Raw genomic sequence first — 23,884 nt, 5'->3', positions numbered from 1 at the left:
TGGAGTAGATGGAGAGTTTAGGCAGATGGAGTAGATGGAGAGTTCAGACAGATGGAGTAGATGGAGAGTTTAGGCAGATGGAGTAGATGGACAGTTTAGACAGATGGAGTAGATGGAGAATTTAGGCAGATGGAGTAGATGGAGAGTTCAGACAGATGGAGTAGATGGAGAGTTTAGACAGATGGAGTAGATGGAGAGTTTAGGCAGATGGAGTAGATGGAGAGTTTAGGCAGGTGGTGTAGATGACCATTCTAGGGATGCAGACAGAGAGTTCAGGCAGATGGAGTAGATGGAGAGTTTAGGCAGGTGGTGTAGATGACAATTCTAGGGATGCAGACAGAGAGTTCAGACAGATGGAGTAGATGGGGAGTTTAGGCAGGTGGTGTAGATGGAGAGTTTAGGCAGGTGTTGTAGATGACCATTCTAGGGAGGCAGACAGAGAGTTTAGACAGATGTAGTAGATGGACAGTTTAGACAGATGGAGTAGATGGACAGTTTAGACAGATGGAGTAGATGGAGAGTTTAGACAGATGTAGTAAATGGACAGTTTAGACAGATGGAGTAGATGGACAGTTTAGACAGATGGAGTAGATGGAGAGTTTAGGCAGATGGAGTAGATGGAGAGTTTAGGCAGATGGAGTAGATGGACAGTTTAGACAGATGGAGTAGATGGAGAGTTTAGGCAGATGGAGTAGATGACCATTCTAGGGAGGCAGACAGACAGTTTAGACAGATGGAGTAGATGGACAGTTTAGACAGATGAAGTAGATGGACAGTTTAGACAGATGGAGTAGATGGACAGTTTAGACAGATGGAGTAGATGGACAGTTTAGACAGATGGAGTAGATGGACAGTTTAGACAGATGGAGTAGATGGAGAGTTTAGACAGATGGAGTAGATGGACAGTTTAGACAGATGGAGTAGATGGACAGTTTAGACAGATGGAGTAGATGGACAGTTTAGGCAGGTGTTGTAGATGACCATCCTAGGGAGGCAGACAGACACCCTGGACTAGTGAAGTAGTCGAACAGTTTAGACAGGCGAGAACAGGTATGATAGGCAGGTAAATTTTCTCGTGTCTACTAGCAAAGATGAACATAATCATGTTTATCTACAAATCTATTTAACCACTGTTCTGTGTGTTATTGAAGGATGCACCTACTTCCTCCCCTGGTGTTTCTGCTGTGGTCTCCACAATCAATGGGTTTCCATGCGTCGTCGACGGCAGTGACCAATGCTCACATCGGCGACCTCTTAAAGTCTGCTGCAAGGGTCCCGGAAAAGAAATTTGATACCATCTCGGTTGACGTCAATGGCATTAAAAAGAGCGTCGACATTTTGAAGAAAGACACAAACAATAACAGTAGGTTCACAAGGTCATGGAGTATCTGTCATACAATATATGTCATTAAGTATCTATTACGGAGTAACTGCCATGGAGAATCTACCATACTATATATATCATTAAGTATCTATGATGGATTAACTGCCATGGAGTATCTGTCATACAATATATATCATTATTTATCTAACATGGAGTAACTGCCATGGAGAATCTGCCATACAATATATATCTTTAAGTATCTATGATGGATTAACTGCCATGGAGTATCTGTCATACAATATATATCATTATGTATCTGACATGAAGTAACTGCCATGGAGAATCTGCCATACAATATATATCTTTAAGTATCTATGATGGATTAACTGCCATGGAGAATCTACCATACTATATATATCATTAAGTATCTATGATGGATTAACTGCCATGGAGTATCTGTCATACAATATATATCATTATGTATCTAATATGGAGTAACTGCCATGGAGAATCTGCCATACAATATATATCTTTAAGTATCTATGATGGATTAACTGCCATGGAGTATCTGTCATACAATATATATCATTATGTATCTGACATGAAGTAACTGCCATGGAGAATCTGCCATACAATATATATCTTTAAGTATCTATGATGGATTAACTGCCATGGAGTATCTGTCATACAACATATATCATTATGTATCTAACATGGAGTACAGCCATGGAGTATCTGTCATACAATATATATCATTATGTATCTAATATGGAGTAACTGCCATACAATATGTGTCATTTAGTATCTAAAATTGAGTAGCTGCCATGCGGCATCTGCCATGCGGCATCTGCCATGTAATATATATCATTAAGTATCTATGATGGAGTAACTGTCATGGAATATCTGTCATACAATAAATGTCATTAAGTATCTATGATGGAGTAACTGCCATGGAGTATCTGTCATACATTATATATCATTAAGTATCTATAATGTAGTAACTGTCATGGGGTATCTGTCATGTTATATATATCATTAAGTATATTTCATGGAGTAACTGCCATGGTGTATCTGCCATACATTATATATCATTAAGTATCTATGATGGAGTAACTGCCATAGGGCATCTGCCTTGTACTATATATCATTAAGTATCTATGATGGAGTAACTGCCATGGAGTGTCTGCCATACAATATATATCATTAAGTATCTATGATAGAGTAATTGCCATGAAGTATCTGTCATACATTATATATCATTAAGTATCTATGATGGAGTAACTGTCATGGAATATCTGAAATACAATGAATGTCATTAAGTATCTATGATGGAATAACTGCCATGGACTATCTGCTATATAATATATATCATTTAGTATCCATGATGGTGTAACTGCCTTGGAGTATCTGTCATACAATATATATCATTAAGTATCTATGATGGAGTTACTGCCATGGAGTATCTGCCATACAATATATATCATTCAGAATCTAACATGGAGTAACTGACATGGAGTATCTGTCATACAATATATATCATTAAGTATCTATGATGGAGTAACTACCATGCGGCATCTGCCATGTAATATATATCATTAAGTATATTTCATGGAGTAACTGCCATGGAGTATCTGTCATACAATATATATCATTAAGTATCTATGATGGAGTAACTGCCATGGAGTATTTGCCATACAATATATATCATCAAGTATTTATGATGGAGTAACTGCCATGGAATATCTGCCATACAATATATATCATTAAGTATCTATGATGGAGTAACTGCCATGGAGTATGTGCCATACAATATATATCATTAAGTATTTATGACGGAGTAACTGCCATGGAATATCTGCCGTACAATATATATCATTAAGTATCTATGATGGAGTAACTGCCATGGAATATCTGTTATGCATTATATATCATTAAGTATCTATGATGGAGTAACAGACATGGAGTATCTGCCATACAATATATATCATTAAGTATCTATGATGGAATAACTGCCATGGACTATCTGCTATATAATATATATCGTTTAGTATCTATGATGGTGTAACTGCCATGGAGTATCTGTCATACAATATATATCATTAAGTATCTATGATGGAGTTACTGCCATGGAGTATCTGCCATACAATATGTATCATTCAGAATCTAAAATGGAGTAACTGCCTTGGAGTATCTGTCATACAATATATATCATTAAGTATCTATGATGGAGTCCCTGCCATTGAGTATCTGTCATACAATATACATTATTAGGTATCTATGATGGAGTAACTGCCATGGAGTTTCTTCTAAAGAATATATATCATTCAGTATCTATGACGGAGTAACTGCCATGGAGTATCTGCCATACAATATATCATTAAGTATCTATGATGGAGTAACTGCCATGGTGTATCTGCTAAACAATGTATATCATTTAGTATCTCTGATGGAGTAAATGACATCAAGTATCTGCCATATAATTTATATCATTAAGTATCTAACATTGAGTAACTCCCATTGAGTATCTGCCATACAATATATATCATTAAGTATCTATGATGGACTAACAGCCATAGAGTATCTGTTATACAATATATATCATTTAGTATATATGAAGGAGTAACTGCTATGGAGTATCTGTCATACATTATATATCATTAAGAATCTGTCATGGAGTAACTGCCATGGAGTACCTGCCATACAATATATAGCATTAAGTATCTATGACCGGGTCACTGCTTTGCGGCATCTGTCATGCAATATATATCATAAATTGTCTGTCATGGAGTAACTGCCATGGAGTGTCTGCCGTACAATATATATCAATAAGTATCTATGATGGAGTTATTGCTATGAAGTATCTGTCATACATTATATATCATTAAGTATCTATGATGGTGTAACTGTCATGGAATATCTGTAATACAATAAATGTCATTAAGTATCTATGATGGAGTAACTGCCATGGAGTATCTGCCATACAATATATCAGTAAGTATCTATGATGGAGTAACTGCCATGGAGTATCTGTCATACAATATATATCATTAAGTATTTATGATGGATTAACTGCCTTGGAGTATCTGTCATACAATATATATCATTAAGTATCTATGATGGAGTAACTGCCATGGAGTATCTGTAATACAATAAATGTCATTAAGTATCTATGATGGAGTAACTGCCATGGAGTATCTGTCATACAATATATAATTAAGTATCTATGATGGAGTAACTGCCATGGAGTATCTGCCATACAATATATATCATTCAGAATCTAACTTGGAGTAACTGCCATGGATTATCTGTCATACAATATATCATTAAGTATCTAACACGGAGTAACTGCTATGGAATATCTGTAATACATTATATATCATTAAGTATCTAACATTGAGTAACTGCCATGCGGCATCTGCCATGTAATATATATCATTTAGTGCCTGTCATGGAGTAGCTGCTATGGAGTATCTGCCATACAACATGTGTCATTTAGTATCTAACATTGAGTAACTGCCATGCGGCACCTGACATGTAATATATATCATTTAGTGTCTGCCATGGAGTATCTGTCATACATTATATATCGTTAAGTATCTATAATGGAGTGAGTAACTGTCATGCGGCATCTGCCATGTGATATATGTAATTAAGTGTCTGTCATGGAGTAACTGCCATGGAGTATCTATCATACAATATATATCATTAAGTATCTGTCATGCAGTTACTGCCATGGAGAATCTGATACACAATATATATAATTAAGTATCTATGATGGATTAACTGCCATGGAGTATCTGTCATACAATATATATCATTATGTATCTGATATGGAGTAACTGCCATGGAGTATCTGCCATACAATATATAGCATTAAGTATCTAACTTGGAGTAACTGCCATGGAGTATTTGTCATACATTATAAGTATCTATATAACATTAAGTATCTACTACGGAGCAACTCTCATGCGGCATCTGCCATGTAATATATATCATTAAGAATCTGTCATGGAGAAACTGCCAAGGAGTATCTGCCAAACAATATATATGATTAAGCATCTGTGACGGAGTAACTGCCATGGATGATCTGCCATACAATATATATCATTAAGTATCTATGATGGACTAACAGCCATAGAGTATCTGTTATACAATATATATCATTTAGTATATATGAAGGAGTAACTGCTATGGAGTATCTGTCATACATTATATATCATTAAGTATCTATGATGGAGTAACTGTCATGCGGCATCTGCCATGTAATATATATCATTAAGAATCTGTCATGGAGTAACTGCCATGGAGTACCTGTCATACAATATATAGCATTAAGTATCTATGACCGGGTCACTGCTTTGCGGCATCTGTCATGCAATATATATCATAAATTGTCTGTCATGGAGTAACTGCCATGGAGTGTCTGCCATACAATATATATCAATAAGTATCTATGATGGAGTAATTGCCATGAAGTATCTGTCATACATTATATATCATTAAATATCTATGATGGAGTAACTGCCATGGAGTATCTGCCATACAATATATATCATTCAGAATCTAACGTGGAGTAACTGCCATGGATTATCTGTCATACAATATATCATTAAGTATCTAACACGGAGTAACTGCTATGGAATATCTGTAATACATTATATATCATTAAGTATCTAACATTGAGTAACTGCCATGCGGCATCTGCCATGTAATATATATCATTTAGTGCCTGTCATGGAGTAGCTGCTATGGAGTATCTGCCATACAACATGTGTCATTTAGTATCTAACATTGAGTAACTGCCATGCGGCATCTGCCATGTAATATATATCATTAAGAATCTGTCATGGAGTAACTGCCATGGAGTACCTGTCATACAATATATAGCATTAAGTATCTATGACCGGGTCACTGCTTTGCGGCATCTGTCATGCAATATATATCATAAATTGTCTGTCATGGAGTAACTGCCATGGAGTGTCTGCCATACAATATATATCAATAAGTATCTATGATGGAGTAATTGCCATGAAGTATCTGTCATACATTATATATCATTAAATATCTATGATGGAGTAACTGCCATGGAGTATCTGCCATACAATATATATCATTCAGAATCTAACGTGGAGTAACTGCCATGGATTATCTGTCATACAATATATCATTAAGTATCTAACACGGAGTAACTGCTATGGAATATCTGTAATACATTATATATCATTAAGTATCTAACATTGAGTAACTGCCATGCGGCATCTGCCATGTAATATATATCATTTAGTGCCTGTCATGGAGTAGCTGCTATGGAGTATCTGCCATACAACATGTGTCATTTAGTATCTAACATTGAGTAACTGCCATGCGGCACCTGACATGTAAAATATATAATTTAGTGTCTGCCATGGAGTATCTGTCATACATTATATATCGTTAAGTATCTATAATGGAGTGAGTAACTGTCATGCGGCATCTGCCATGTGATATATATCATTAAGTATCTATCATGCAGTTACTGCCATGGAGAATCTGATACACAATATATATAATTAAGTATCTATGATGGATTAACTGCCATGGAGTATCTGTCATACAATATATATCATTATGTATCTGATATGGAGTAACTGCCATGGAGTATCTGCCATACAATATATAGCATTAAGTATCTAACTTGGAGTAACTGCCATGGAGTATTTGTTATACATTATAAGTATCTATATAACATTAAGTATCTACTACGGAGCAACTCTCATGCGGCATCTGCCATGTAATATATATCATTAAGAATCTGTCATGGAGAAACTGCCAAGGAGTATCTGCCAAACAATATATATGATTAAGCATCTGTGACGGAGTAACTGCCATGGAGTATCTGCTATACAATATATATCATTAAGTATCTATGATGGAGTAACTGCCATGGAGTATCTGCCATACGATATATATCATTTAGTATCTATGATGGTGTAACTGCCTTGGAGTATCTGTCATACAATATATATCATTAAGTATCTATGATGGAGTTACTGCCATGGAGTATCTGCCATACGATATATATCATTCAGAATCTAACACGGAGTAACTGCCATGGAGTATCTGTCATACAATATATATCATTAAGTATCTATGATGGAGTAACTGCCATGCGGCATCTGCCATGTAATATATATCATTAAGTATCTATGATGGAGTAACTACCATGCAGCATCTGCCATACAATATATATCATTCAGTATCTATCATGGTGTAACTGTCGTGTAATATATATCATTAAGTATCTATCATGGAGTAACTATGATGTAATATATTTCATTCAGGATCTATGATAGGGTAACTGTCATGCAGTGTCTGTCTAGCAGTAGCTATCATACATATATATCGTGCAGTATCTGTTATGAAATATGTGTCATGCAGTATCTACTGTTAAATACATATTTGGTGATATCTGTCATGCAGTATTTTACATGGAAATATGTGCGTTTGTAATTTGTTCATCTGTAATGAATGAAGTTATTTCTCGTCACCAGTTGCTCTGTAAGAAAGGGTGTCTTGTCTCGTCCTATCCATGTCTATTTAACAATGTGCAGTAATGTGAGTTCTTGAAAGAAATTGTGCGTTGTCTCGCCCTACTCATGTCTATGTAACAATGTGCAGTAATGTGAGTTCTTGAAAGAAATTGTGCGTTGTCTCGCCCTACTCATGTCTATGTAACAATGTGCGGTGGTATGAGTTCTTGTAAGAAAGGATGTCTTGTCTCGTCCTACTCATGTCTACGTAACAATGTGCGGTGGTGTGAGTTCTTGTAAAATTGTGCGTTGTCTCGTCCTACTCATGTCTATGTAACAATGTGCGGTGGTGTGAGTTCTTGTAAGAAAGGATGTCTTGTCTCGTCCTATCCATGTCTATGTAACAATGTGCAGTGGTGTGAGTTCTTGAAAGAAATTGTGCGTTGTCTCGCCCTACTCATGTCTATGTAACAATGTGTGCTGGTGTGAGTTCTTGTAAGAAAGGATGTCTTGTCTCGTCCAACCCATGTCTATGTAACAATGTGCGGTTGTGTGAGTTCTTGCAAGAAAGGATGTGTTGTCTTTTGGGGAGTGATTTCAAAATCGAAAATATATTTTACTGTTTCTTGGACAAAGTCTTTGAAGTGCATGTATATGTTGGAAGAACATGAATTCATGACACTATTTCGTGGATGCCAAACTATTTTATTCTTTGCAAGGGCGTGTCATGGGTAATTCTTGACCCTTCAGGGGAATATTGAATAAGCTTATGGAGTTAATATAAAATATAGGATTGGCGGGAAACACCGTACTACGTGCGACTACTGTCGTGGTACACAGAGAGACAGGGACATCGGTGCATCTTATGATTCTGTTATCTACATTTATTAATACTGACGATTCCATCGGAGAGACTCCAGATTAATAGCGTGTTGTCACTGTATCAGCTTGACAACTGAAGCTGACTAGACGTTCTAACCCTAACCTTAACCTGAGACTGACAACTGAAGCTGACTGGACGTTCTCACCATATCCCTAACCCTAATACTGACAACTGAAGCTGACTGGACGTTCTAACCCTAACCCTAACCCTAATACTGACAACTGAAGCTGACTGGACGTTCTAACCATATCCCTTACCCTAACACTGACAACTGAAGCTGACTGGACGTTCTAACCCTAACCCTAAACCTAACGCTAACCCTAATACTGACAACTGAAGCTGACTGGACGTTCTAACCCTAACCCTAACCCTAATACTGACAACTGAAGCTGACTGGACGTTCTATCCATATCCCTTACCCTAACACTGACAACTGAAGCTGACTGGACGTTCTAACCCTAACCCTAACCCTAACACTGACAAATGTTTTACTTTCAGAGAATGCAATTGGTGATGTTAGGAAGATGATGAGCAAGGATTTGACTGCCGTCGTGGAAGATGTCACGAAGACAAAGACTGGTATGAGAGACGTCAAGGAAGACGTCTCGAAAATTCAGAAAGAGCTGAATTTGGGAATGAAGAACATGGCTGTTATCGAGAATGAAGTCATGGATGTAAAGAAAGAATTTACTACCGTCAATGAAGACATCGCTGAAATAAAGAAATTATTGACGTCCATGCTGAGTGACGTCACTCAAATGCAGACAGGCATGAATGACGTCATGATACTGAAGCCAAAGATGACGACGATCACAGCAGACTTCGCAGCACTGACGGAAGACATAACGGCAGTGTTGAGAGACGTGCATGTTCTGAAGGCACAGGACGAATCTCAAGGTGGAGATGGAGGCAGAGTGTAGGGTGGGGGATGAAGTGAAATGAGATGGGGAGTGGAAGTGGGGAAGTGGGGAAGAAGTGGAAGCGAGATGGTGAAGGTGTTGGAAATGTGGAAGGAAAGAATAGAGGTGGGGGAGATGTGGAATTGAGAGGATGTGGTTGGTGAGATGTGGAAGGTAGAGGATGGAGGTGGGGGAGATGTGGAATTGAGAGGATGAGGTGGGGGATATGTGGAAGAAGAGGATGGAGATGGAGAGATGAGGAAGGAGAGGATGGAGATGGAGATATGTGGAAGGAGTGGATGGAGATGGGTGGATGTGAAATTGAGAGGATGTGGTTGGTGAGATGTGGAAGGTAGAGGATGGAGGTGGGGGAGATGTGGAATTGAGAGGATGAGGTGGGGGATATGTGGAAGAAGAGGATGGAGATGGAGAGATGAGGAAGGAGAGGATGGAGATGGAGATATGTGGAAGGAGTGGATGGAGATGGGTGGATGTGGAATGAGAGGATGTGGGTGGGGAGATGTGGAAGGTAGAGGATGGAGGTGGGGGAGATGTGGAATTGAGAGGATGGGGATGGAGATATGTGGAAGGAGTGGATGCAGGTGGTGAGATGTGGAAGGAGGGGTAAAGATGGAGAGTAGTGGAAGGAGAGGATGGAGGTGGAAAGATGTGGAAGGAGAGGATGGAGGTGGGGAGTAGTGGAATTGAGAAGATGGAGGTGGAGAGTAGTGGAATTGAGAAGATGGTGGTGGAGAGTAGTGGAATTGAGAGGATGGGGGTGGAGAGTAGTGGAATTGAGAAGATGGAGTTGGGGAGATGTTGAAGGAGAGGATGGAGGTGGGGACATGTGGAAGGAGTGGATGGAGGTGGGGAGATGTGGAAGGAGAGGATGGAGGTGGGGACATGTGGAAGGAGAAGATGGAGATGGAGAGTAGTGGAATTGAGAAGATGGAGATGGAGACTAGTGGAATTGAGAAGATGGAGGTGGAGAGTAGTGGAATTGAGAAGATGGAGGTGGAGAGTAGTGGAATTGAGAGGATGGAGGTTGGGAGATGTTGAAGGAGAGGATGGAGGTGGGGAGTAGTGGAATGGAGAGGATGGAGATGGAGAGTAGTGGAAGGAGAGGATGGAGATGGAGAGTAGTGGAAGGAGAGGATGGAGATGATGAGATGTGGAAGGAGAGGATGGAGATGGAGAGTAGTGGAATTGAGAAGATGGAGGTGGAGAGTAGTGGAAGGAGAGGATGGAGATGGAGAGTAGTGGAAGGAGAGAATGGAGATGGAGAGTAGTGGAAGGAGAGGATGTAGGTGGTGAGATGTGGAAGGAGAGGATGGAGATGGAGAGTAGTGGAATTGAGAAGATGGAGGTGGAGAGTAGTGGAATTGAGAAGATGGAGGTGGAGAGTAGTGGAATTGAGAAGATGGAAGTGATGAGATGTTGAAGGAGAGGTTGGAGATGCGTGGATGTGGAATGAGAGGATGTGGGTGTGGAGATGTGGAATGAGAGGATGTGGGTGTGGAGATGTGGAAGGGAGAGGATGGAGGTGGGGAGATGAGGAAGGAGAGGATGGAGGAGGGGAGATGTTGAAGGAGACGATGGAGTTGGTGACATGAGGAAGGAGAGGATGGAGATGCGTGGATGTGGAATGAGAGGATGTGGGTGGGGAGATGTGGAAGGGAGAGGATGGAGGTAGAGATGTGGAATTGAGGGGATGGAGTTGGGGGACATGTGGAAGGGAGACGATGGAGTTGATGTGATGAAGGAGAGAATGGAGGTGGAGAGATGTGGAAGGAGTGGATGGAGGTGATGAGATGTGGAAGGAGAAGATGGAGGTGGGGACATGTGGAAGGAGTGGATGGAGGTAGGGAGATGTGGAAGGAGAGGATGGAGGTGGGGACATGTGGAAAAAGAAGATGGAGATGGAGAGTAGTGGAATTGAGAAGATGGAGGTGGGGAGATGTTGAAGGAGAGGATGAAGATGATGAGATGTGGAAGGAGAGGATGTAGGTGGAGAGATGTGGAAGGAGAGGATGGAGGTGATGAGATGTGGAAGGAGTGGATGGAGGTGGGGGATGTGGAAGGAGTGGATGTAGGTGGAAAGATGTGGAAGGAGTGGATGGAGGTGATGAGATGTTGAAGGAGAGGATGTAGGTGGGGAGATGTGGAAGGAGAGGATGGAGGTGATGAGATGTGGAAGGAGTGGATGGAGGTGGGGGGATGTGGAAGGAGAGGATGGAGGTGATGAAATGTGGAAGGAGTGGATGGAGGTGGGGGGATGTAGAAGGAGAGGATGGAGGTGATGAGATGTGGAAGGAGTGGATGGAGGTGATGAGATGTGGAAGGGGTGGATGGAGGTGATGAGATGTGGAAGGAGTGGATGTAAGTGGGGAGTTGTGGAAGGAGTTGATGGAGGTGGGGGATGTGGAAGGAGTGGATGGAGGTGGGGAGATGTGGAAGGAGAGGATGGAGGTGGGGGGGGGGGGGTGTGGAAGGTGAGGATGTAGGTGGGGAGATGTGGAAGGAGAGGTTTGAGATGGAGAGATGTGGAAGGAGTGGATGGAGGTGATGAGATGTGGAAGGAGTGGATGGAGGTGATGAGATGTGGAAGGAGTGGATGGAGGTGAGGGGATGTGGAAGGAGAGGATGGAGGTGATGAGATGTGGAAGGAGTGGATGGAGGTGATGAGATGTGGAAGGAGTGGATGGAGGTGATGAGATGTGGAAGGAGTTGATGTAGGTGGGGAGTTGTGGAAGGAGTGGATGGAGGTGGGGAGATGTGGAAGGAGTGGATGGAGGTGGGGAGATGTGGAAGGAGTGGATGGAGGTGGGGGGATGTGGAAGGAGAGGATGGAGGTGATGAGATGTGGAAGGAGTGGATGGAGGTGATGAGATGTGGAAGGAGTGGATGGAGGTGGGGGATGTGGAAGGAGAGGATGGAGGTTATGAGATGTGGAAGGAGTGGATGGAGGTGGGGGGATGTGGAAGGAGTGGATGGAGGTGATGAGATGTGGAAGGAGTGGATGGAGGTGATGAAATGTGGAAGGAGTGGATGGAGGTGGGGGGATGTGGAAGGAGAGGATGGAGGTGATGAGATGTGGAAGGAGTGGATGGAGGTGATGAGATGTGGAAGGAGTGGATGGAGGTGGGGGGATGTGGAAGGAGAGGATGGAGGTGATAAGATGTGGAAGGAGTGGATGGAGGTGATGAGATGTGGAAGGAGTGGATGGAGGTGATGAGATGTGGAAGGAGTGGATGTAGGTGGGGAGTTGTGGAAGGAGTTGATGGAGGTGGGGGATGTGGAAGGAGTGGATGGAGGTGGGGAGATGTGGAAGGAGAGGATGGAGGTGGGGGGATGTGGAAGGTGAGGATGGAGGTGGGGGGATGTGGAAGGTGAGGATGTAGGTGGGGAGATGTGGAAGGAGAGGATGGAGGTGATGAGATGTGGAAGGAGTGGATGGAGGTGATGAGATGTGGAAGGAGTGGATGTAGGTGGGGAGTTGTGGAAGGAGTGGATGGAGGTGATGAGATGTGGAAGGAGTGGATGTAGGTGATGAGATGTGGAAGGAGTGGATGGAGGTGGGGGGATGTGGAAGGAGTGGATGGAGGTGATGAGATGTGGAAGGAGTGGATGGAGGTGATGAAATGTGGAAGGAGTGGATGGAGGTGGGGGGATGTGGAAGGAGAGGATGGAGGTGATGAGATGTGGAAGGAGTGGATGGAGGTGATGAGATGTGGAAGGAGTGGATGGAGGTGGGGGGATGTGGAAGGAGAGGATGGAGGTGATAAGATGTGGAAGGAGTGGATGGAGGTGATGAGATGTGGAAGGAGTGGATGGAGGTGATGAGATGTGGAAGGAGTGGATGTAGGTGGGGAGTTGTGGAAGGAGTTGATGGAGGTGGGGGATGTGGAAGGAGTGGATGGAGGTGGGGAGATGTGGAAGGAGAGGATGGAGGTGGGGGGATGTGGAAGGTGAGGATGGAGGTGGGGGGATGTGGAAGGTGAGGATGTAGGTGGGGAGATGTGGAAGGAGAGGATGGAGGTGATGAGATGTGGAAGGAGTGGATGGAGGTGATGAGATGTGGAAGGAGTGGATGTAGGTGGGGAGTTGTGGAAGGAGTGGATGGAGGTGATGAGATGTGGAAGGAGTGGATGTAGGTGATGAGATGTGGAAGGAGTGGATGGAGGTGATGAGATCTGGAAGGTGTTGATGGAGGTGATGAGATGTGGAAGGAGTGGATGGAGGTGGGGAGTTGTGGAAGGAGTGAATGGAGGTGGGGGATGTGGAAGGAGTGGATGGAGTTGGGGAGATGTGGAAGGAGAGGATGGAGGTGGGGGGATGTGGAAGGTGAGGATGTAGGTGGGGAGATGTGGAAGGAGAGGTTTGAGATGGAGAGATGTGGAAGGAGAGGATGGAGTTGATGTGATGAAGGAGAGGATGGAGGTGGGGAGATGTGGAAGGAAAGAATAGAGGTGGGGGAGATGTGGAATTGAGAGGATGAATAAATGCTATATTGTTAGATTGTGTATAGGTTTTTATACATTGTCTTGAGGATACTGAATTCAGTTTGAAAGCGATCACTCAGCATCGTCTGACTGTTGCATTTTGAGAAGGTTGTATGTGATGATTGCTCGACAGGAAACTGCTCAGACGGTTTCATGGTTGGACCACCAAGAACATAATAGATCATAAAAGTCAGCGAAAAACATACCAAGGTTATCAGCAGAACAGGGAGAGATGGTTCATTGAATGGCGCTGACGGGGCTTTTGGACATTTTCTAATTCTCAACTCTATGTGCACTTTATGTTGGTGAGCTGTGTCTACCTCTGTGAATCTTTTCTGATATTGTTGAGATGTAGTTGTAGGTGACACACGAATACTTCTGTGTGTCATCTGTGGCTTGCATCTGTTTCCTTTCTGTTACACGAATACTTCTGTGTGTCATCTGTGGCTTGCATCTGTTTCCTTTCTGTTACACGAATACTTCTGTGTGTCATCTGTCGCTTGCATCTGTTTCCTTTCTGTAACACGAATACTTCTGTGTGTCATCTGTGGCTTGCATCTGTTTCCTTTCGGTTACACGAATACTTCTGTGTGTCCTCTATGGCTTGCACCTGTTTCCTTTCTGTTACATGAAGACGCTCGTGACGCCAACCTCACATCTGAGATAAGTGACCTCAAGTCAAAGATGGAACGAGATATGTCTACTCTCCATCATCTGTTTTCTTCCTCGAACCAGTCAGCCGGTAAAACATGTCATAGCTTGGTTTGTGTACATATATGTTGTCCCCAGACCAGTGGTCAGTGTGTACATATATGTTGTCCCCAGACCAGTGGTCAGTGTGTACATATATGTTGTCCCCAGACCAGTGGTCAGTGTGTACATATATGTTGTCCCCAGACCAGTGGTCAGTGTGTACATATATGTTGTCCCCAGACCAGTGATTAGTGTGTACATATATGTTGTCCCCAGACCAGTGGTCAGTGTGTACATATATGTTGTCCCCAGACCAGTGATTAGTGTGTACATATATGTTGTCCCCAGACCAGTGGTCAGTGTGTACATATATGTTGTCCCCAGACCAGTGATTAGTGTGTACATATATGTTGTCCCCAGACAAGTGATTAGTGTGTACATATATGTTGTCCCCAGAACAGTGGTAAGCGAGAGTATATATGTTGTCCCAAGACCAGTGGTTAGTGTGTATATATATCATGTCCCAAGACCAGGGGTCAGTGTGTACATATATGTTGTCCCAAGACCAGTCGTCAGTGTGTACATATATAATGTCCCAAGACCAGTGGTCAGTGTGTACATATATGTTGTCCCAAGACCAGGGGTCAGTGTGTACATATATGTTGTCCCAAGACCAGTCGTCAGTGTGTACATATATAATGTCCCAAGACCAGTGGTCAGTGTGTAGATATATATTGTCCCCAGACCAGTTGTTAGTGTGTACATATATGTTGTCCCCAGACCAGTGAATACTCGTATGTACATAAAGACTCCATAACCATCCCCACCTTGTACAATCTATTAACATCCCTACCTTGTACACTCCATTAACATCCCTACCTTGTACTCTCCATTAACATCCCTACCTTGTACTCTCCATTAACATTCCTACCTTGTACTCTCCTTTAACATCCCTACCTTGTACACTCCATAACCATCCCTACCTTGTACTCTCCATTAGCATCCCCACCTTGTACTCTCCATTAACTTCCCTACCTTGTACACTCCATTAACATCCCTACCTTGTAGACTCCATAACCATCCCCACCTTGTACTCTCCTTTAACATCCCTACCTTGTACTCTCCATTAACATCCCCACCTTGTACACTCCATTAACATCTCTACCTTGTACTCTCCATTAACTTCCCTACCTTGTACACTCCATAACCATCCCCACCTTGTACTCTCCATTAACATCCCCACCTTGTACTCTCTATTAACATCCCTACCTTGTACACTCCATTAACATCCCCACCTTGTACTCTCCATTAACATCCCCACCTTGTAATCTCCATTAACATCCCTACCTTGTACACTCCATTAACTTCGTTACCTTGTACTCTCCATTAACATCCCCACCTTGTACTCTCCATTAACATCCCTACCTTGTACTCTCCATTAACATCCCCACCTTGTACTCTCCATTAACATCCCTACCTTGTACTCTCCATTAACTTCCCCACCTTGTACTCTCCATTAACATCCCTACCTTGTACAATCTATTAACATCCCTACCTTGTACTCTCCATTAACATCCCTACCTTGTACTCTCCATTAACATCCCTACCTTGTACTCTCCTTTAACATCCCTACCTTGTAGACTCCATAACCATCCCTACCTTGTACTCTCCATTAACATCCCCACCTTGTACTCTCCATTAACTTCCCTACCTTGTACACTCCATTAACATCCCTACCTTGTACACCCAATTAACATCCCTACCTTGTAGACTCCATAAACATTCCTAACTTGTACACCCCATTAACATCCCCACCTTGTACAATCTATTAACATCCCTTTCTTGTACAATCTATTAACTTCCCTACCTTGTACACCCAATTAACATCCCTACCTTGTAGACTCCATAAACATTCCTACCTTGCACACCCCATTAACATCCCTACCTTGTACACCCCATTAACATCCTACCTTGTACTCTCCATAAACATTCCTACCTTGTACTCTCCATTAACATCCGTACCTTGTACACTCCATTAACTTCCCTACCTTGTAGACTCCATAAACATTCCTACCTTGTACTCTCCATTAACTTCCCTACCTTGTACATTCAATTAACATCCCTACCCTGTAGACTCCATAACCAGCCCCATCTTGTACACTCCATTAACATCCCCACCTTGTACTCTCTATTAACATCCCGACCTTATACACACTATTAACAAATCCTACCTTGTATCTAGTATCCTGCAAGGAAGATTATCGTAACTCCTCTACCATGTAGTATCTATTAACACCTCAACAAGTCAGGCATAACACCTCAAACACGTAGGCTGTATTAAGGCCTGCTCTTTTAACTCCTTGTTTCTGTGGTTTAGTGTGCCCCAAACCTCCCCAAGTAGACAACGCTGATGTCGCTGTCAGCGAAGTTGGAAGTTCTGTAGAGTATACATGCAAGTCGTCGTTCACATTGTGTGGAACGGCAAAAGAAGGGTGCTGCACATCTGGGCGGTGGGAGGACACCCGATTCACCTGTGAGCAAAGTCAGTGGAACAAGTTGGTGAGTTAACTGGGGTGAATGAAGACACCTGGTGAGTTACCGGCTGCGACTAAAGACACCTTGTGAGTTATCTGGTGTGAATTAAGACACCTGGTGAGTTACCTGGAGTGAATGAAGACACCTGGTGAGTTACCTGGATTAAATGAAGACACCTGGTGAGTCACCTGGAGTGAATGAAGACACCTGGTGAGTCACCTGGAGTGAATGAAGACACCTGGTGAGTCACCTGGTGTGAATGAAGACACCTGGTGAGTTACCTGGTGTGAATGAAGACACCTGGTGAGTTACCTGGAGTAAATGAAGACACCTGGTGAGTCACCTGGAGTGAATGAAGACACCTGGTGGGTCACCTGGTGTGAATGAAGACACCTGGTGAGTAACCTGGTGTGAATGAAGACACCTGGTGAGTCACCTGGTGTGAATGAAGACATCTGGTGAGTCACCTGGTGTGAATGAAGACACCTGGTGAGTTACCTGGAGTGAATGAAGACACCTATTGAATAAGCGAGTGTGAATAAAGACACCTGGTGAGTTACCTGGAGTAAATGAAGACACCTGGTGAGTCACCTGGAGTGAATGAAGACACCTGGTGAGTTACCTGGAGTGAATGAAGTCACCTATTGAATAAGCGAGTGTGAATAAAGACACCTGGTGAGTCACCTAGAGGGAATGAAGACACCTGGTGAGTCACCTGGTGTGAATGAAGACACCTGGTGAGTTACCTGGAGTGAATGAAGACACCTGGTGAGTTACCTGGAGTAAATGAAGACACCTGGTGAGTCACCTGGAGTGAATGAAGACATCTGGTGAGTTACCTGGAATGAATAAAGACACCTGGTGATTTACCTGGAGTAAATGAAGACTCCTGGTGAGTCACCTGGAGTGAATGAAGACACCTGGTGAGTCACCTGGTGTGAATGAAGACACCTGGTGAGTTACCTTGTGTGAATGAAGACACCTGGTGAGTTACCTGGAGTGAATGAAGACATCTGGTGAGTTACCTGGAGTAAATGAAGACACCTGGTGAGTCACCTGGTGTGAATGAAGACACCTGGTGAGTTGCCTGGTGTGAATGAAGACACCTGATGAGTTACCTGGAGTGAATGAAGACACCTGGTGAGTCACCTGGTTTGAATGAATACACCTGGTGAGTTACCTTGTGTGAATGAAAACACCTGGTGAGTTACCTGAGTCTATTAAGACACCTGGTGAGTTACCTGGAGTGAATGAAGACCTGTGCCACCTGCACAAAGCCATCTCAAATCTATGGAGGATGGTTTCTTCTGCAATTGGGCCCTGGTTATTTTGCTTGCATGTTTGAAAGCATGTTTATACCATGTGACCTCACGCCTTTATACCACGTGAGCTCACGCCATTATATCATGTGACTATTTTCTGCTATCGTCTTTCTACAAGGGAGGCCCTAAGAATGTGCCTGTTCCGAGTTGCTTCAAGACAGGGAAGATCAACATAGCTGGGACACCAACAGAAAACACGGAGTACGTATCACCAACATGAGGGAGCTGACGTCATGCGTGAATATGCCGACATAATGAGTCTGTGGTATCTTTCATGCATGCTTGACACGCGGCAATGAAAGGCCCAGGGCCCCGTTACACAAAGCTGTCGTTAGGCTAAGGTAGTCGTACCTCCCATACTTTAATACAGGCGTACGAAAGTCGTAGCAAGACGTCGTGTGTAACGAGACCCAGGTGTAACTGAAAAACTGCCCACAGAAGCAGTAACCTATTTGTAGAAACAGTTATATACTGGCATAATCCTCGTGAAAGACATATTATAACACCAATTAATGCCCTTAAAAAAGTGGCCAAATGTAACAAATATTATATTTGGGATAACACTTTCTCAGTAAAGTACAGATTCTCGTAGTTTTTTGGGTTGAGTCCCGTCCGGGATTTGAACCGACACTGCCAGAGTGAGGCGCGTGTGTCACAATTGGCCACTTTCTAAATGACATTGTGTATTCATAGCTTTCGGTCATGGGAGACATGCCAATTTACACTTGTCAGAGGGGTCATTTTGTGGAAGCCTCGGTGGCTTAGTGGGTGAGATCGCTGACTTCGTGTGCTGGCGACTAGGTCGCACTCTGACAAGTGTGGGTTCGAATCCCGGACGGGAAGCTGTACTTTACTGAGAAAGTGTTATCCCAAATATAACATTTGAAAGAAATATTGATAGAATCATATCCATTGCATTTACGCCGTTGCCCTGACTATAGCACCTGCTGAACCGACATATTGCCAAACGCAATGTAATTATGGCAGGACTATATGGACATTATGTGGAGACAGCTGGTCTGATGACTTATGTCACAAGTCGGACAGCTGCAAATGTGAAAACAACTAGCATGGAGATGTAGAACTAATGGTTTCTCGGGGGACTTAGTGTGAAAAGTGGAGCTTTATTTTTAGTGTGTAGATTTTCAACTTTATTTAACAGGATTTAGTGTGTTTTCTTTGTTTAAATGAGATTGAAGTGAAAAATGCTTATTTGTTGACACCAGTATGGAAGTTGCGCTGAGCAGAGCAAATGGCGATATCATCTTCTACCACCATATCCGCATCAACACTGTCTTTGGCAGTCGCATGAACTGCTTCAACACCTTCATCAGCGGGGTGTGGGAAGAGCAGATGACCAACAACTACTTTCCGTGGGTTAAGGATGTCACGTTCCAGTATCTGCTGGAGGTGACACCATCCTCGTTTGAGGTAGGAGAGTTCCACAGTCCTCCTAGCGGCCTCCTTCCTGTTAGCGTTAGATTTCTGTTTCTCCAATTTGCAAACAATCTATTTATTTCTTCTAGCTTTCCTTTTGTATTGATTACCCAGGATTCACTTAAGTTTGGATTAAACATAATTCCTAATACTTCAAATTCCTTATTGTGCCATTCTATTTGTAAGTCTTGACATAAACGATCATTGCTACTCGCTTTCGAGCCTATTCCTATTGCTTTTGTCTTGTCTACATTACTCTTTAAGTATTAAGAGTGAAGTATTTCATTTCCTGATTTTGAAGTCTTTGAGGTTTGTTGTGAGGGCTGTGACTTACATAGGAGAAACATCTAGGCCCCTCAAAACCCGAATTAAAGAACATCAAAGCTCAGTCTCCAAAGATGACTTAAATCAGCTGTATCAGACCACATCCGTGACAACCCAAGCCACAGCATCCAGTGATTGTCATCACTACCCTTGTGTGTACATAACAGGCTTCTCTACCCCAGTAAAACAATATCTACTCCACTGTATAAACATTGCCTCCTACTTGTAGATATACTTGCCAACCACACTTGATAACGGTGTTAGAAGCTACACCGAAACGTCGCTCTTAATTATAATAATGAGGTTGTTCATCCATAAATTCTTAGCCTTACTTAGTACTCCAACTTTTAACTGCCTATCAAAGAAGAAACGTTATGACTGAGTGGTCGCTTTTATAAAGATCAGGGTCATCACCATTAGGTCCATAGATATTAGTTAATGTTAGTCTTGTACCTTCTCGAGTTATATCAGCTATTATATAATTGCCATTTCCATCTATTTTAGCGCTAAGAATTGTTATGTCTACATTATTATTAAACATTACAGCAACACCTCTAGCATTGGATTTATATGGTGCAATTATGCTTTGTAGATCCCATTCATTCCTCAAAAGAGTATTATCATTTCTTGAAATGTGAATGTCTTGTAAACAAACAATAGAGACCTTTCTTTTTCTCCAAATATTCAGTACTTCCTTTCTCTTATTTTCATCTGCTAAACCTCTGCAATTAGCCGAAATCACTTATGTATATTTTTTAATTTTAGCCATAATCTGCTATTGCAAGTTGTAGTGTACTATTATGAGCTACAACGGGTATTTGATTTCCATAAACTACAGGGAACATTTTCTTTTTATTTGCAGAATAAAAAAAAGAGATGAACAAAGAAATATAAAAGCATAAATACTGGTGTTCCATAGTGGACCAAGGGATCCACTCCCGTTCCCAGTGACAATTTAAAATATTTCCCCAAAGCGCAAATCTAAAGTATAACCAATACTGGTCGCCTTTCAGTGATGTGAAACAGACCCACATCATATATTTAAATGTTATATAACATTGCATTATATCTGTGTTGTCAATCTACAAGAGTGAGTGAGTGAGTATGGTTTTACGCCGCTTTTAGCAATATTCCAGCAATATAAGGTCGGGAAACACCAGAAATGGGCTTTACACATTGTCGGAAATCGAAACCGGGTCTTCGGCGTGACGAGCGAACGCTTTAACCGTCAGGCTACCCGACCGCCCCCTCAATCTACAAGATATATTAAGTATGACAAATTATCAGGCTCTACATCGGCATAAAGGACATGAATTAAATACAAGAACTCAAAACTCAAAAGTAAACAAGTTCCTCTCTGGCCTAATATGATTAATTATCATCAGAACAATGCTGAATATAGGATTAAGTCAAATAATATGAAACTAAAATTTAATATTTTGTGGTCAGATTTAGATTTACAAAGTGAACTGAATTCATGTAAGATCCAACTGCTACAGCTTATCCATGCGCATGCGTGACACAGATCAATATATCGACATTGCACATGTCACGACTTCAACGTGTTATAAGTGTGTATATATATATATTTTCTGGTATGACTATATTCAGTAATGTATCATTAACTCGACCATAGCATCTAAAGTTCACATTATTGTTTAGTTAATAACCATACACGTCGATAAGTCAACACACAGAAAGGATAACACTTCCGGCTGTGCAGTTTCGGAAAATAACATCCGGTATATGAGCTCGGTCAGCCTATGAATAGTATCGCACGTGTTATTGTTTATCAACATACACAGTTCATATTGTTGCATCGCGGCTCGCCTTGCAGATCTTGACAGTCAGAAGTGCATCGATTATTGATGATGCTTGCAAAGCGTACTAACAGTACTTTCGTTTCATAATAAACATATTACATCTATCATGTTCTAACAAACGACAGTTCAGCGTGTCTTCTGCACTATTTGAGGCACAAACTAATCGTCCAGTTTGTCTTTGTCTCGGAACTGAATACTCGCTTCAGCTGTCCTCTAAGCCAATAGTCTCCGGGCATCTGAGGAAGAACGTCGGTACTGCAGACGCAAGTCCTTTCCCGCTCTTTCCCTGTAGATTGAGCTGTACGCTGGCCCGTACGTTGCTCTGTACGTTGCTCTGGACGTTGCTCTGTACGGTGCTCTGTACGTTGCTCTGCACGTTGCTCTGTACGTTGCTCTGCACGTTGCTCTGTAACTTGCTCTGTACGGTGCTCTGTACGTTGCTCTGTAAGTTGCTCTGTACGTTGCTCTGTACGGTGCTCTGTACGTTTCTCTGTACGTTTCTCTGTACGGTTCTCTGCACGTTGCTCTGTAAGTTGCTCTGGACATTGCTCTGTACGTTGCTCTGTACGTTGCTTTGTACGTTGCTCTGCACGTTGCTCTGTACTTTGCTCTGTACGGTGCTCTGTACCTTGCTTTGTACGTTTCTCTGTACGTTGCTCTGCACGGTTCTCTGTACGTTGCTCTGTACGTTGCTCTGCACGTTGCTCTGTACGGTGCTCTGTACGTTGCTCTGTACGTTGCTTTGTACGTTGCTCTGCACGTTGCTCTGTACGTTGCTCTGTACGGTGCTCTGTACGTTTCTCTGTACGTTTCTCTGTACGGTTCTCTGCACGTTGCTCTGTAAGTTGCTCTGCACGTTGCTCTGTAAGTTGCTCTGTACGTTGCTCTGCACATTGCTCTGCACGTTGCTCTGTACGGTGCTCTGTCATGTGTTCTTGTTCCAGGTGTCAGTAGACGGCCGGCACACGCTATCTATTCCTCCATGTGTTCTTGTTCCAGATGTCAGTAGATGGCCGGCACACGCTATCTATTCCTCCATGTGTTCTTGTTCCAGGTGTCAGTAGACGGCCGGCACACGCTATCTATTCCTCCATGTGTTCTTGTTCCAGGTGTCAGTAGATGGCCGGCACACGCTATCTATTCCTCCATGTGTTCTTGTTCCAGCTGTCAGTAGATGGCCGGCACACGCTATCTATTCCTCCATGTGTTCTTGTTCCAGATGTCAGTAGATGGCCGGCACACGCTATCTATTCCTCCATGTGTTCTTGTTCCAGGTGTCAGTAGATGGCCGGCACACGCTATCTATTCCTCCATGTGTTCTTGTTCCAGGTGTCAGTAGATGGCCGGCACACGCTATCTATTCCTCCATGTGTTCTTGTTCCAGGTGTCAGTAGATGGCAAGCACATGATATCCTTCCCCAACAGATACCCGTCGTTTGTGTTTACAACGCTGGAGGTGCGGCGAGACGTCATTGTTGACAACATATTGTTCACCAAGAACTGAGAGAAAAACATTCACACTGAATAAAAGTGAAAGAAACTTAAGTTGGTTGTTCCTTTTGGGTTAGCATCCCACAATCTTAACAGTGTGTATACAGTTCTGCTTGGAGTGAGTGAGTGAGTGAGTATTGGG

The 23,884-nt window shown here is 42.5% G+C and overlaps 1 protein-coding gene across 1 annotated transcript; it reads left to right on the top strand.

The window, feature by feature from the left end:
- Positions 1-1,200: 1,200 nt before the first annotated feature.
- On the top strand, positions 1,201-23,755 carry LOC139459350 (uncharacterized). Its single transcript, XM_071240814.1, has 7 exons — positions 1,201-1,363; positions 9,215-9,613; positions 14,752-14,859; positions 17,188-17,369; positions 18,786-18,868; positions 19,894-20,098; positions 23,636-23,755. Exons 1-7 carry the CDS (start codon positions 1,201-1,203, stop codon positions 23,753-23,755), a joined length of 1,260 nt encoding a protein of 419 aa, XP_071096915.1.
- Positions 23,756-23,884: the final 129 nt, after the last annotated feature.

The sequence above is a fragment of the Haliotis cracherodii genome, unplaced genomic scaffold (assembly GCF_022045235.1).
Source record: "Haliotis cracherodii isolate W230 unplaced genomic scaffold, xgHalCrac1.p SCAF_13, whole genome shotgun sequence".
NCBI classification, from domain to species: Eukaryota; Metazoa; Mollusca; class Gastropoda; order Lepetellida; family Haliotidae; genus Haliotis; species Haliotis cracherodii.
Note: the sequence above shows the minus strand (reverse complement) of the source record. Positions and strands in the feature narration are given on the sequence as shown.

Excerpts from the sequence above, each read along its gene's own strand:
- LOC139459350 (XM_071240814.1), top strand. The coding sequence starts at position 1,201 with ATGGGTTTCCATGCGTCGTCGACGGCAGTGACCAATGCTCACATCGGC. Across the intron at positions 1,364-9,214 it reads GAAAGACACAAACAATAACA|AGAATGCAATTGGTGATGTT; the intron begins GTAGGTTCACAA and ends TTTTACTTTCAG. Across the intron at positions 17,370-18,785 it reads AAAGTCAGTGGAACAAGTTG|GGAGGCCCTAAGAATGTGCC; the intron begins GTGAGTTAACTG and ends TCTTTCTACAAG.